A 15,142-nucleotide genomic window follows, 5' to 3' on the forward strand; every position below is an offset into this window, starting at 1 on the left:
TAACAAGGCAAATCCAATTGGTAGAGCTCCCACCTCGTACCTCCCAACCTAAAGGTCTGGGGTTTGGAACTCGCCTACCCTATCCTTATGGTTTTGGATGATATTGTGAACTTGTGACACCTACAAAACTTCACAGGGATTGTGCCTAATTGAACAGAAACCAGAATCTCCACGACTTGTGTTTTTTGCCAAGTTTCTATCAATATGTTAAGAGCACCTAAGTTTTCCTGAAGATGTGCAAGTGCAGATTGCAACAACATATAACATGTAAAATACAATTAACACTAGTAGAAATGAAACCATAAAATAAAAAATTAAAGATAAAAACTTCAAACTTCAATAGGAATGCAGATATTTAGGCATTCGCTACAAACAGATAATAACTGCAACAATGATTTGATGCAAGAACCAACAAGGCAACAATTGCAATAACAGAAAGCAAAAGCGCAATCTGATTGTCTGAAACCTCGCTTCCAAAGATTTGCTATCATGACTTGGCAACAAAATCATGAAGGAGTTTATGTACAACAAGTAATTCAGGATCTGAAGTTCTATAATTCATAGAAATTAAAAACAGGTCCAAAAACCAACGGCTTAATGAATTTGCATCAAAAGGTATACCTGCCAGCATAAAGTAGAGTAATTCACAAGGGTCTTCACTGTATCAAAATTGTGGTGGTATGTGCAGACGTAGATAGCTCAATGGGAATGGAGGTTTACTTAATCAATAGGGAAAATATCCAAACAAAATTCAGAGAGGCAGCCATAATCCTGATGTCCTGAAAAATAATATATTTGCACCCATATCCCATGATGAGGTGCTTTCTCACGCTTGTATGATCTATATTCGAGAAGCAGTGTCATGTCTGAGAGTGTTAGTTGCCATTCTAGCTAGCACATATTCTGACTCATCATCGTCGCTGTCAATATCCTTGGGGGTGCTTCTATTCTGGAAAGCTCTACGTCGAAGCACAAAAACATTGAAGTAGTAGTTCACCTGGTCAACCCAGCTCTTTTTGGGTAAAACCTCAAGTATTTGTTTCCAAAAACACTTTTGATGCGATAGAGGATTCTCCTTTACCACATATTTAAATTTCTTCTCCTCCTCAGCAGTCCAGGATACGCTACACTCTTCACCCATCTTATCAAATTTCCAAGTATAGAATGCTGAACCTAATTCAAACTTCATTTCCATTCTTCTATTTGCAACATGAAACTTCACACACTCAACAGTTCCAGGAAACAGACAGCCACAATTATCTGACCTTCCTTTCCCAACAGGATATGTTTCAATCAAGACATTGTTACTTCTATTTTCCAACGGCCAATCTCGAGTACCTAACCACTTAGAGTCACACTCACCAACCACTCCTGTCCATTCTGGTACTTGTACCTGAAACTCTTCTCCAAGAGGAATTCTCTGCTGAGGACGACTTGTGTAGATTGAAGCAGTTGGTTTCATGTCCAGACGAGCCTCCAACCGTTGCCTTGGACGTCCTTGATTAGTAGATGACGGCGCAACGGGAGGTGAGTTTGGTAGAAGGAGTCTAGGACTGAATCTTGGTCCCTCGTTATCATCAAACATGGATGGATGCATTTTCTGCCTTTTCTGCAGAGCAGAAATAACAGTACAATAATGGATAGTAGTCCAAACAAAGAAAAAAACAAAAACAAAAAAAAGAACCAAGACAATCTCAGAAAAGAACTGTGAAACAAAAAAGAGAAATTCATTGAAATTGGCCAACAATCAATTAAGGAAGCAATGGGTGACAACACTCATTATCTGATTCAATTTGAATTATAGTTCAACAACCAACACCAAGAGATAGAAAAAAGCAATTTAGCAAGGTGACAGCTAAATGATGGACATAAGAAAGTGAAACACCCATGAGTAGATACATGCATAGCCAAGACCACCTCAGAAGAAAACCTAATGAGCCATATTAAAAAAAATCGTGCTTAACAACCAAAAGGGATCAATGAGAGATCACTCTCAGATAATTTAAGGCAAATTCTTCAAGCTGTTTTATCTGTTAGCTCTACTAGCAAACTTGACTGCAGTTCTTGAGTCATAACTCGGACTTATATGACTTCCTGCAAGGTCAGATGTAAGGCATACACATTGATAAAAACATGGCATTTAATAAAGCATGATATTCTAATAGAGCACAAGGGGGGAATCTATAAAGAATAGAAAGTTAAGATGTACAAATCAATGAAAGTATTACAGATTATTAAGAGTTTTTACATAAATATGACAGCTTCTAGATTTTTTTTTAAAGGTAAGGAGAAGGGCCCTACGGAGCCGGAACCTCTCACAAGTCCAACCCGATCCGGGTTAGCGGGCTAGACAATTTGGGAGTAGGGGGGGAAGGATAAGGGAATCCCCACCCCCCAATTGCCTCTAGTGGGGTTTGATCCCACAAGGTGACAAACCTTACCACTAGACCAAGCTTTGCTTGGTATATGACAGCTTCTAGATGGTGAAAGTTATATTAATAGATTTGTGCAGTGAGCAGGAACGAGGGGATCTAGCCTAAATTTATAGAGTAACTTAGGCAAGCTTCAGTCACTGTCATTTCCTATCCACGAAAAGTTATCATCAACATCAACATTACCCAAAAACTTCCCAAGAGGCTCCCACCTTGGGGATTGTGGGAGCTGGAGATATGCAACCTGACTGACATCAGTCATGATCACAGAGATATTGTTGCCAATTTACTCTTAATCCAAAATACAAAGGCCTACCATAAATAAGAACTGCAGACAATTTAAATTTATTTAACAGGTTTTATGTAGTTAGTATCCATAAAAAGATTATGCTTAATATTTGCCATAGCCAGGATCCTCACGGCTGACACATGCTTCTAAGACTTTCCTCACATCTCAAAAATGCCGGATACAACATATCATTTAATACATGTTCAACTATATCTTTCTAGGTTAATACCGCACAAGAAAAGCTTCCATTTGATAACAAAATCCACAAAGATATCAAGCTTTTTTCAATTATACCTTACTACTTCATAGATAGCCCTATGCTACATGTAACACCACGCAATTATACTACATAAGATACTATGCATATTCCATATAAAAACTTGGTATCATGGATCCTATGACAACATCAGACTCAGATAGCTAAACATAGCTTAAGAAGGAAACGTACATTGCACAAGTAAACCAAAAATTCTCAAAGATATGTGATTTACAAACACTGCCCCTCCTAAAACTCTTAACAAACTTCAGATACTGAACACTTGTAGTGAAGGATAGGATAACCACTACCAGCATCATCAATTCACAGTGACATGGTATTTGTGTGGTGTTATTAACAGTCAAGTTTAACAAGAAGCTATCTAGATTAAACATGCTCCATCATACATGATCTCATGCACATATGCGAAAATTATTGCCCAAAGCATATAAGATAGGTAGTTCCATGTTATGCAATATTGTTATTAGATTTCAAATAGGCTTACAATAAATTATCAAATATCAAGAAAATGAAATAGCTGAGTACCTGAAAAGCAGATTGCTCAGCACTTCTTCTAAGGAACAAAGCTTCACGAGCCAACAAAACTTGCTTCCAACTGTTATCATTTCCATACGATGCCCACTTAGAGTTCTCAGGAATTGTGCCAATCTCGGGATCAGTAGGATGCTTGGCTACTTTAGCTATCCAACAGAGCATATCAGACAAAGAATCCCTCTTCCTTTTCAGACTTGAAACCTCCTTCAACACACTCGAATCCATAACCAATTCCTCATCATCAGTCGAACCTTTCTTAGAATCACACGAATTTTCAGAACTCTTAACCACATTATCAACCACAAAAGTGTCAACTGAAGACCTACCATCATCCGACCCATCCGAAGAAAAAACACCAGCATAACTCATCTCACTCTTCGTTTCCTTAAAGTTCTCCTTATCATTGTTCTCTCCCGTGAAACCAACACCATCAGAAAAACCCATCTCAACATCCTGCTTAAACTTGCTAGTATCCTCATTCTCTGGTGTTGAATCACCATCATCTCCAAAACTCCTAACAAACTTATTCCAATTCGATTTATCATCTTCAGTCTCATTCTCATTCTCCCCATCTTCTGTCAAGTCAATGTAAGTAACCCCACTTTTCTCTTTCAAGCTATAAGTATCATCACTCTTCCTCATCTCATTCATGATATTAGACACAAAACTACTATACTCCGACCCTAGCGCCATCATAACCCCTTTCGACCACACCCCGCTACGAAACCGTTCGTTCTTCGAGCTCTCAACCCTCGATAACTTGCCTAACCAGCTCTCTAAAGAATCCAAATACTTCAAGTAAATCAACTTCAAAGCAGACCCAATTCCAGGACCCAAACCATAGAGTAAACCCACCTCATCCCACAACCTTTTCTTGGAAATCGCCTCAAATCCACCCTTCAATTTCACAACAAAGTACAGTTTAAGCAAATCTACAGCATGCCCATTTCCAAGCATTGGAGGTAAAGGCCGAAAACATTGAGTAGAACAACTCTCCTCTAAAAAAACCGAAATCAAATCAACAAATGAACTTCTAAGCTCATTTTCGTCGCTTTTCAAACCCTTATTACACGATTCAAGCGTCTGAACTGACTTGCAACCTCCTAATTTTGACCACCCTGCCATGGACTTTCCAATTCAAACCCTAAACCAGTAAATGACATTATATTTAAACAAATCCAAACCCAAAAACCCACCAACAAATCAACTGAAAAAACATAAATAAACAAGCAAATAATCACAAAAATTCAAGCAATGTAAATGGTGTTTCCACATTATAACTAGGGTTTTAACCTAATCTAAATTCTGGGTATCTACAAAAATTGTTGCTTAACCTCGTAATTGAAGAAGAAAAGATGAAAAAAATGGGGGGGGAAGAAAAAGGAGGGAGAAAGCGGGTGATTTGAAAATTTTGATGAAACAATAGAAACCCAGTTTTCCCCACCCCACCACAGTAGAAGTCCTCGAAAAAATTGAATAGTGTGATGTGAGTTGGGTTAGAGAGAGAAACAGAAAGAAATTTTTAGAGAGAGAAAGACGTACCAGAGAAAAATTAGGGGAAATTTTGGAATTTCTAGTGAAACTTCCTTGACCTTTCTTCTTTCTTCTTTCTTCTTTGGCCCTTTTTGCCCTCTTTGGTGATTTTTTTATTTTTTTGAGGGCCTTCAATTTGGGTGAATTGGAATTTGAGGAGAGAGAGAGAAAATTGAAAAAAATTTAATATGGTTTGTGTATTGAAAGTTTGGGGGTAGAAGAATTAGGGATTATATAGGAGAGAAAGAGGGAAATTATTTGGGTTTTATGGGAGGAGAAAGAGGTGGAGGTAGGGTGAGAGTGGGGGTTGAGGGGAGAGAGAAAAATAAATTATGGGATGCAAAAATTTTGGTGATTTTTTGTGAGGTTTGGTGTTTGATTTATAGGAATAAAGTATTGGGAAAGTGGTAACTACGGTTAAAGTTAAGTATGGTGGCTGGTTGTTTTAGGGTAGGATGCGAGTTAAGGTATAATGTAAGTTTCACTTTTTTTTTTATGAGATCTACTTTTCAATTTGTTAGGTTAGGTTCCAATCCGGGTTCGTTTTGTGATGAGATCTGCTTTTGAATCGAATGGGATTTAGATCTGTGCAATGGGCAAGGTTTGTGATTGATATTTATGCTATTTTTGGTAATTAACCATGGTTGACTTTACTATGATTTTTGAATGGTAGCATGAGATGGTAGATCGGTAAGTGGATACATATCTGACATGATTTTTATAATTCGATCTACACATTTGCACATAAATCAATTGGGTTTTCATATTCATAATAGGACAGTTTATTTTTAAGGAAAGATTCATGATATGCATAAATCTCATAATAATTTTTTAATATGGGATACACTATCAATTATGGGTAGAATTTTTTTAAATTTTGCCTATATTTAGGGATGTCAATGGGGCGGGGCGGGGCGGAGCGGATGTTGGCCTTCCCATCCCCATCCCCACCTAATATTTTCATCCCTATCCCCATCTCCATCCTCGCAGCGGGTCCAATTTTCATCCCATCCCCGCCCCACCGGGTACAACTCCAAAACCATCCTCGCCCCACCCCCCACTTGGATATCCATCCCCACCTAATCCCCACCAAAGACCCGCCTAATCCCCACCCAAGATCTACCTAATATCCGTATCTCAAATACACAATCTTACATAATTAATACGAATTATAAAATAAAACATTCTATACACATTTTTGTGTTATAGTATAAGTGTCGTACAAAGTATTATAATTAATATTGTATTTCATGTAATTATTTTATAAATAGAATAAAAGTATGTAACTTTGCTTTAAAAGATATATAGATGTGAGTATGAGGTGGGGATGGGGCGGGTACGAAGTGGGGCGGGTGTGGCGGGGCGGGGATGGGGCGGGTACAACTTAAAATCCACCCCCGTCCCATCACCCATGGCGGGTATTGTTTTTATCCCCATCCCCGCCCCACCACCCGCCAAACTGAGACCTATCCCCGCCCCATTGGGGCGGGGATGGGGCGGGTCTCCTACTTGACCCGCCCCACTGACATCCCTACCTATATTTACCATACACGGAAGGTATATATATTGAAATCAATACAAGAGAGAAATTTCATAATCAAATATTGTCTCCTTTTTTAAAGTTGAGACGATTTGTTATTTTCACAATTCACATACTTTATCTCGACTCTTTAATCATCTATTCTTAAATAAAAAAAAATTAAGGTCTCATTAGATATAAACAAAAACAATGGAAATAAATTTTTGCTACCACTATTGCATATCTCGAGCATCTTTTTTAAAAAAAAAAAAAAAATCAGTTTATTAATCAAAAGTCATACGCATCTACAAATGAAAACCTAAATTAACAAATACATAAAATTGAATCAAATAAGGTTTCTTTCATCAAAGCTACAATCGTTGAATAGATCTTGCACTATGGTACATCTCTCGTACACATTACTAGAATATACAGTTTTTCGAAGAGACGGTCTAATAATTTGTAGTAGTCGTAAGAAGATGATTTTCATCTGATTCACTTGAACATATTTGAAGATTTGACAACCATTGTGATTCCGGACAACTCTTTACCAGTGAACTGATAATAGGACAAAAGAGATTACCTTTTTAATAAAATAAATAAATAAAAACTAAACAAAAACAAATAATTAAATTAATACAACAACTCCACCATAGGGTGACATGGGCAAACATCTACATTACTCGTATAGATTTATTGAAATCTAAATTGCAAAACTAAAGAAAAAAAAAAGAGTGTGAAATAGTCTAATTTTAGAAGAAATTAGACTATTTTCCGCCGAAACGCATAAAAAAAATAAAAAAAAAACCCTAAAAGAGAGGAAGAGTAGTGGAGAAAGAGTTTTCTTTAGGCTTAGACTAATGCCTTACATACCTTGAGCATCTTGGAAATTTTTGTAAAAAAAAATGTAAACAAGTAAATTGAGAATATTCTATTATTTCTTTTTTTTTTAATTTAGAATATATTTTATTGATTGATTTTGGGATTGTTTCCCTATATTACATTTTTTATGATTCAGTTTGAAATTAAAAAAAAATAATAATAATTCTGTCAAATACTTTTTAAATTTTTTTGTTTTGTTATGCATCAATTATGCCCTTAACTAGCACATTAAACTAAAATCAAACGTAAACAAGTCAATCTACAAGATAATTAATAAATTAATTTTGTTTTCTTTTATTACAAACGTTCTTTGGTTTAATTTTAAAACATGCAATGCTTCTCAATTCAACATTTTTTTCAATCGTTTGCATCTAGTACTTTATAAACCAGTATAAGTTAGATAAATTTATTACTGTGAAACTATAATTCAAGATGAATATACATAAGATCCAAACGTATATGTATATTAAGAGGGTATTGAATTGCAAGGATCGAGTTTGTGGTTCAAACTTTAAAGTGTGAAAATTGACAAGTTTATCTTTATATAAGATAGGATTTGATATAAGATAAGATTTTAAAATTGAATCTTTTCTCTGAATTCCTATAAGATATGTTTTTGTATTATAAACTTTTTAAAGCTAATAAAATATTTGGTAAGGGCAATTTGGACTTTTATTTCATTGATATGTGTTTGATTTTTTGAGATGTAAGTGATGGTAAAATATTCTCCCCAAAGATATAGAATAATATATGAGAGTGAAGGATAGCTCAAGTGGTTAGAGCTTCCCTCCCGATTTCAAGAGATCTTAGGATCAATTCTCACCCCGCCCTTGTGGCTATCTAAACACCGAAAAAAATATAGAATAATATATTTTTAGAATTATCATTCGTTAGTAAAAGTACTGAGAAAGTGATCATATTATTGGCCATGGTTTAATTAACCACGATATTTGGTTAGTTTGGGGCGGTGTGCAAGTTGTTTATTGATATTGGTACGTATGTAAGTTCCCCTAACTCACAAATTATTCTAAGATTTGCTAAAAAAATAAAATCAACATTCAAATTATAAACCCTATTTAATTTGCATGAAACCTCTTTTTTGGCTCAAATCTCTCGTAGTCACGTACTCATGTATGGTTAGTTGTTACCGACACTACACTTACGAAAAGTTAAAATATTCCTTGGTTAATTGTATGGCTTAAGTATTGTTGTATCGTGGCTTGATTAATCGTATAGCTTTATATATATTTAATAATGGTTGGAATAATTTTTTTTATATCGTGACTTAATAACTCTTGATTTTTTTATAATTATTTTTATTTTATTTTTGAAACTAAATTTATAAGATAATTATTGAAAGTTATAATTCAGCTTATACATAAAATTGGAATTTTCTCGAAAATAATTTTTTGAATTAATAATTTGATCTAAAAAATCTATCCAAATTTAATTGAAAACAAAACGTTAAACTAACTTTTTATCCCAAATTTTATCCAACCTTTTAATCCTACAAAAAATATCAAAATAAAATCATGTGTCATACTAATAATTAATTATTGCCTACGTGGCGCGACATTTGGCAAAAAGTTACAATGCCAAGTGTCGTTGTCTCGTGGCCTGACTAAAAGTTTAGCTTTATATAATAGTTATATGATTGGTTCGAAATAGAGCTTTTTTTGTTGTATGAGATCTAAGCCGGCTAGGTCTTATTTGTGTGATTTTTAGAGTTATTGTTTGATATTCTAGTATTAATAGTAGTTATACAAATTGATTTAACCATATGGTTTGGTTAGCAAGCTAAGGGATCGGATGACAGATTGGCGGGTGAATTCAAATTTAAGTCAATAATTTTTAATTATTATTTTTTTTTTTTACAAATTATATAAGGTCTAAACATTCTTGTAGATTAATGATATTATTCATAAATCTCTTAATAATATTTAAACATAATGCGCGCGCGCACACACACACGCATATATATATATATATATATATATATATATATATATATATATATATATATATATATATATATATATATATATATATATATTAGATGGTTAGATCAAACCTAATTTGATTGGAGTATAGGCAGTATAAAGCTAATTTGCTTTATAGAGCTATGTAGTTTGACTACACTCAAAACATGTGTTGTACCTTAAATTGATGTAGTTTGAGAATAATGATGTGATAACTGATAACCCAATGGGATGAAGCTATATATCCATTTGTGGATGTTTAAAAGATATTTAGCTAAAGTAAACGCAAATCATTACCAATATTGACAAGTACCTACTTACTTAAATAAGTTGAACAAGACCTAGTCTTAAATTAGATTAATCGATCATTATAAGCTTGACTTTCGTGTTTAAAAACCTAGGCCATGTTTGATGAATGACTCTTTTTCTTGACTAATCTGTGTGGTTTAAGAGTTTTAGTGCTATTATAGTCATCATACAACCAAAATACATGTTTGGTATGGAGTAGTTAGCTTTTTTTGAGCAGTTAGCTTTTTTCTTGGCTATTTTTACACCGGAATTAGAATTTTCGTTGACTCTGACCATCCTTATAGAGATTGGTCCAATTTTACTTAATAGAATAGTGTGACTCAAACCTACGAACGATAATACACTCAACGATATAAGCCCATTGGCGATAAAGGAGCCTACCCAATAGGCATGAGACAAATAGCCTAGTAAGGAGGCCCAAACTCTTTTAAGAAACGTGGTCAATGCACTGCTAAACTCTTTTAAGGATTAAAAATCTTTGTTTGAATGTGTTTGACTTTCATTTGATTAAAAAAGCTTTGTTTGAATGTGTTTGACTTTCATTTGATTCAATTAGATTCGTTGAATGCATTTGACTTTTATTCGATTAAAAAAGCTTTGTTTGAATGTGTTTGACTTTCATTTGATTCAATTAGATTCGTTGAATGCATTTGACTTTTATTCGATTAATAAAGCTTTGTTTGAATGTGTTTGACTTTTATTTGATTCAAAAAGCTTTGTTTGAATGTGTTTGACTTTCATTTGATTCATAAAGCTTTGTTTGAATGTGTTTGACTTTCATTTGATTCAAAAAGCTTTGTTTGAATGTGTTTGACTTTCATTTGATTAAAAAAACTTTGTTTGAATGTGTTTAACTTTTATTTGATTAAAAAAGCTTTGTTTGAATGTGTTTGACTTTCATTTTATTCAAAAAAATTGTTTGGATCTGTTTGACCTTCATTTGTTTAAAAAAGCTTTGTTCGAATGTGTTTGACTTTCATTTGATTCAATTAGCTTCGTTGAATGCATTTGACTTTTATTCGATTAATGAAGCTTTGTTTGAATGTTTTTGACTTTCATTTGATTAAAAAAACTTTGTTTAAATGTGTTTGACTTTCATTTGATTTAAAAAGCTTTGTTTGAATGTGTTTGGCTTTCATTTGATTAAAAAAGCTTTTGTTTGAATGTGTTTGACTTTCATTTGATTCAATTAGTTTCGTTGAATGCATTAGACTTTTATTCGATTAATAAAGCTTTGTTTGAATGTGTTTGACTTTCATTTAATTCAATTAGCTTCGTTTGAATGTGTTTGACTTTCATTTGATTCATAAAACTTTGTTTGAATGTGTTTGACTTTCATTTGATTCAAAAACCTTTGTTTGAATGTGTTTGACTTTCATCTGATTAAAAAAAAAACCTTTGTTTGAATGTGTTTGACTTTCATTTGATTCAAAAAACTTTGTTTGAATGTGTTTGACTTTCATTTGATTCAAAAAACTTTGTTTGTATGTGTTTAACTTTTATTTAATTCAATTATCTTCGTTGAATGCATTAGATTTTCATATATATATATATATATATATATAAGGTCGGGATTCAGTGAGAACCACCCTTTATGTGAGAACCCACACCTTATGTGAGGAAAAATCTCAGCCGCTAGATTAGATGAAATCCAACCGCTGAGATTATAAGCCTGCCTAACAAACTAACCTTCAGCCTCTACTTTATTTCTCTCCTTTATTCTGTCTGCAAATCAAATCTCATCAATGGCGATTTACTTATCAATGGTGATTCACTGAGTATGCTCTTCTTTCGGCAAATTTCAACGGTTTCTTTCTGCAAATTTCAACGGCGTCTTTATGCAAATTTCAACGGCTTCTTTATGCAAATTTCAACGGTTTCTTTTTGCAAATTTCAACGGTCGCAATTTCATCCATCATTGAGGTTTGTTCGTACTTTTAATTTTGAATTGCATGTTAATATGAATGTTCAAAATATTTTGATTTTACATCTCTGAAAATTTTGTCGAATTACATTAATCGAATTGAATGTTTAATCGCATCAATTATTTGATTGAATTGAATCAATTATTTAGGTTTGATTAATTTGATAGAGATTTTAATAATATCAGATTAAACTTGACGGTGATTGTAATGACGTTATATTAAACTTATGATAAAAAAAATGTTCTGAACGAAATTTCCAATTGAATGCTCTTATTATGTTGTTAGTAGGTTTTTATTTTCAATTGAATGCTGTTGTTATGTTCTAATTTTCAATCAAATTTAAAATGAGCAAATAAATTAATTTTGTACTAATCATAGTTTAATGCTGTGCAAATATTGTTGAACTGAAAATAGAACATATTCAAACGAGTGACTAAATATTTGTTCATTTCTCAAATGAGCAATAATTCCTTGCTCATTTATCAAATGAGCAAATAGTTAACTACTCATTTTGTCAAATGAGCAAATAATTATTTGCTCATTTGGCAAGTGAGCAAATTAGCTATTATATGAACTTGGAACAATTGCACTCCTGTTTCATCTCCCAGTCCAAAATCAGCTCTCCTCAGGCCAAATGAACAAACATATCTTTTCTCAATCATCAAATGAGCAAGTAATTCCTTGCTCATTTAGCAAATAATCCATAAGGTAAATGCTCATTTCTTAAATGAGCAAAAATAGTTGCTCATTTGTGAAATGAGCAAACATTTATTTACTCATTTATCAAATGAGCAAGAAATTCTTTGAACATTTATCAAATGAGCAAGAATTCATTGATCTAACATTTAATGAGCAAGCATCTGTTTGCTCATTTAAGAAATGAACGAATATTTCAAATGAACACTAGCTGTATATAACAAGGTATGTGAAGTAAAAACAAATAAAAGATTGATTTTTAATTCAAATATAATCATCACTATAATAAAAAAAGGGTAGACTTCTGTTGGTAAAATCTGTTTATAAATCAGTTTTACATCATTCAAAAACTACTTAAAAGTAGATAAAATCTTAATTTACCCAATTCCCTAAACCAAAAAAGACAAATCATCACTACTAACTATTTAATTCCCTAACATTCAGCTTTTTTCAGTCTTTTGCTATTTCTTCCTTGAACTTTTTCTTCTTCAGGCTCTTCTTTTTCAGCATTTTCTTCTTTGTCAGCAAAAGAAACTTTACTTTGCTTTTTCTTCTTTTGAGGAATTTTTTTAACAGATTGAATAGTGTTCACTTCACTTGTAATTATTCCCAGGGTGTACTTTTCACGAAGTTCAGCCAAGATTATCAGCTGCAAAACAAATAACATAATCAAACCCTATACAATTAAGGAGATTTCAATAACATAAGCAAACATTTATTTCAATTAACATTTATAAGACAGTAACTGAAAGGATTAAGGGCTCAAACTAATTTCAACTAACCCACAACAATGAGCAATAGTGTATTTTTTTAGGCTTGCATTTTGAAAGTTCGACAATGAAAAGGATGATTTCCTGTTTTTTTTTGTATCGTTTATCATGCTTTATTGCAGGCCAAGCTAACCATTGGTAATATCCATGAATTCTCATGTTTTCTCTACACAACAAATGGGCTCAAAGCAATTTGGTTTATGATCTAAGATGGAATAAATGCTCACTGCAAATGCTTTCTCTTGACCTTGCAGGTCCAACAAAAACTTAATGAGACAGAGTACAAAGATTTTGTCAGTTATTTGAAGGCACTAAAGTCAAAAACTATGAAAATAGGTTCCGTTTTTGTAATCCCCCATATTTTTAACTTAATTATAATTTATTTATATATTATTCTTACAAATATTTTTATGTTAGTTTCATTAAATAAGTTAATTTTTATGAAAAGATTTAAGTAAACCAATATGTTTTTAACTAATTTACAACAATTTTAACATTATAGCCCAAAACCCAAATATTACTCCTAGTCTAATTTGGAAACCTAAAGCCCAAATAAAACCCTCAAAAACCCTTACCCTTCTCCCCCTTCTCACGTGAAAAAAAAGCAGCTTCAATCTTCCTCCTTCTCCTTCATTCGAGCAGCTAACAAGAAAAAAAAAAAAACCCCCCGAAGTTTCTGCTGCTGTCGCCCCTGCCGCCGCGCCCGCCTGACCGTCGCGCCGCCCAGCCCAGTCGACCATTACAGTTCGCCTCTCCTCTCTTCTCCTTCTTCTTATTTCTCTTTTCTTTATTTCTTGTTATTTTGATTAAAGATTCAATTTTTATTTGATTTCAATTATAAAATTATTGTTATTAGGCTTTAATAGTATGTATAAATTACAAAAGATCATAAATTTATGGGTTTTGTATGTCTAAATTATTAAATAAAATTTCAGATTATGTGTTTTGCATATTTTAGGGTTTAAAGCATTGATTTTTCATGTTTTAGGGCTTGATAACTTGTTAATCAAACTATCTAATCATACTATGTTTAAATTACATTAAAACATAATTATCTTAATTATAAATAAATTTTCAGATTTATTAAAGTTTCAATTTTTATGAACAAGTAGTGTTAATTTCATGTTTTTATGCTTCTAAACCTACAAAATAATTATTGTGGGTATTTTGTGATTGAAAAAGCTTTGAACTTTATATTCTAACTTTAAAAATATTTTTCAGATTTCATACCTTTTATTTTGAAGCCTCTAATTGCATTGCATTGATATATTCTTGGGTTTTTAACACACTAACTTGCTATATAATGACTAATTCAAGTAATTATGCTTCGGGGGGTTATTTTAGATATTTTAAACAAATTTCCAGATTTATTTACCCACTTTAAAGTTGCTGTGATTTGATATAAAACACTATATTTTCATAATTCTAACATATAAACTTAAAGTTGGGATGTTATATTACTAACTTTGATTTTTGGGGACAATTTAAAGGCTTTATTTTGGTGATTTAAGAGGTTTTAAAGTAGTTTAGTATTGTTGTAATTTTAATTGCTTTGATATTGATTTATTTCTAATTGTTTGGTTTAGGAGAGGACTTTGTAGAAGGCGACTTCTAGTTTTAAAGTGGCCAACCGGATTGTTTACACAAGGTACGTACAAGATACATAACCTTGCTTGTAGGTGCATGTTTAAGGACGGATCGAGAACTTAGTATCATGTATAGGATTGACTGGGTTAAATTGTCTGGTTATACATTGTGAATTTCAAATGATGTGCACTAGTTTATAATGCAAGTATTATTTGTGCTTTAATTATGCAAGGTGCGCTTAAAGGCAAAGGTATGTGATTGGTGTAAAGATCAAATTATTACTCGTTCATGATTATGTAAACAGGATGAGTAAAGGAGAAATTCAAGTCTTGTAAGACGAGGTTAAGGTTTTGGGGTGCCTTATGCACTCAAGGTGTTTATACACCGAGGTAGTAATGGAATAATTAATA

General features: G+C 32.8%; 1 protein-coding gene across 2 annotated transcripts; it reads right to left on the reverse strand.

Moving 5' to 3' along the window:
• Positions 1 to 314: 314 nt before the first annotated feature.
• Positions 315 to 5,744, reverse strand: LOC110714080 (AT-rich interactive domain-containing protein 1-like). 2 transcript variants are annotated; one of them, XM_021892548.1, is made up of 3 exons: positions 5,075 to 5,744; positions 3,524 to 4,676; positions 315 to 1,609 (listed from the first exon to the last, which is right to left on the reverse strand). In XM_021892548.1, exons 2-3 carry the CDS (start codon positions 4,655 to 4,657, stop codon positions 842 to 844), a joined length of 1,902 nt encoding a protein of 633 aa, XP_021748240.1. In that variant the 5' UTR covers positions 4,658 to 4,676; positions 5,075 to 5,744; the 3' UTR covers positions 315 to 841. The 2 variants fall into 2 exon arrangements, with proteins under 2 accessions (XP_021748240.1, XP_021748239.1); XM_021892547.1 differs by lacking the exon at positions 5,075 to 5,744 and having other exon boundaries at positions 3,524 to 5,065.
• Positions 5,745 to 15,142: the final 9,398 nt, after the last annotated feature.

Source organism: Chenopodium quinoa, unplaced genomic scaffold (assembly GCF_001683475.1).
Source record: "Chenopodium quinoa cultivar QQ74 unplaced genomic scaffold, ASM168347v1, whole genome shotgun sequence".
Taxonomy (NCBI): domain Eukaryota; kingdom Viridiplantae; phylum Streptophyta; class Magnoliopsida; order Caryophyllales; family Amaranthaceae; genus Chenopodium; species Chenopodium quinoa.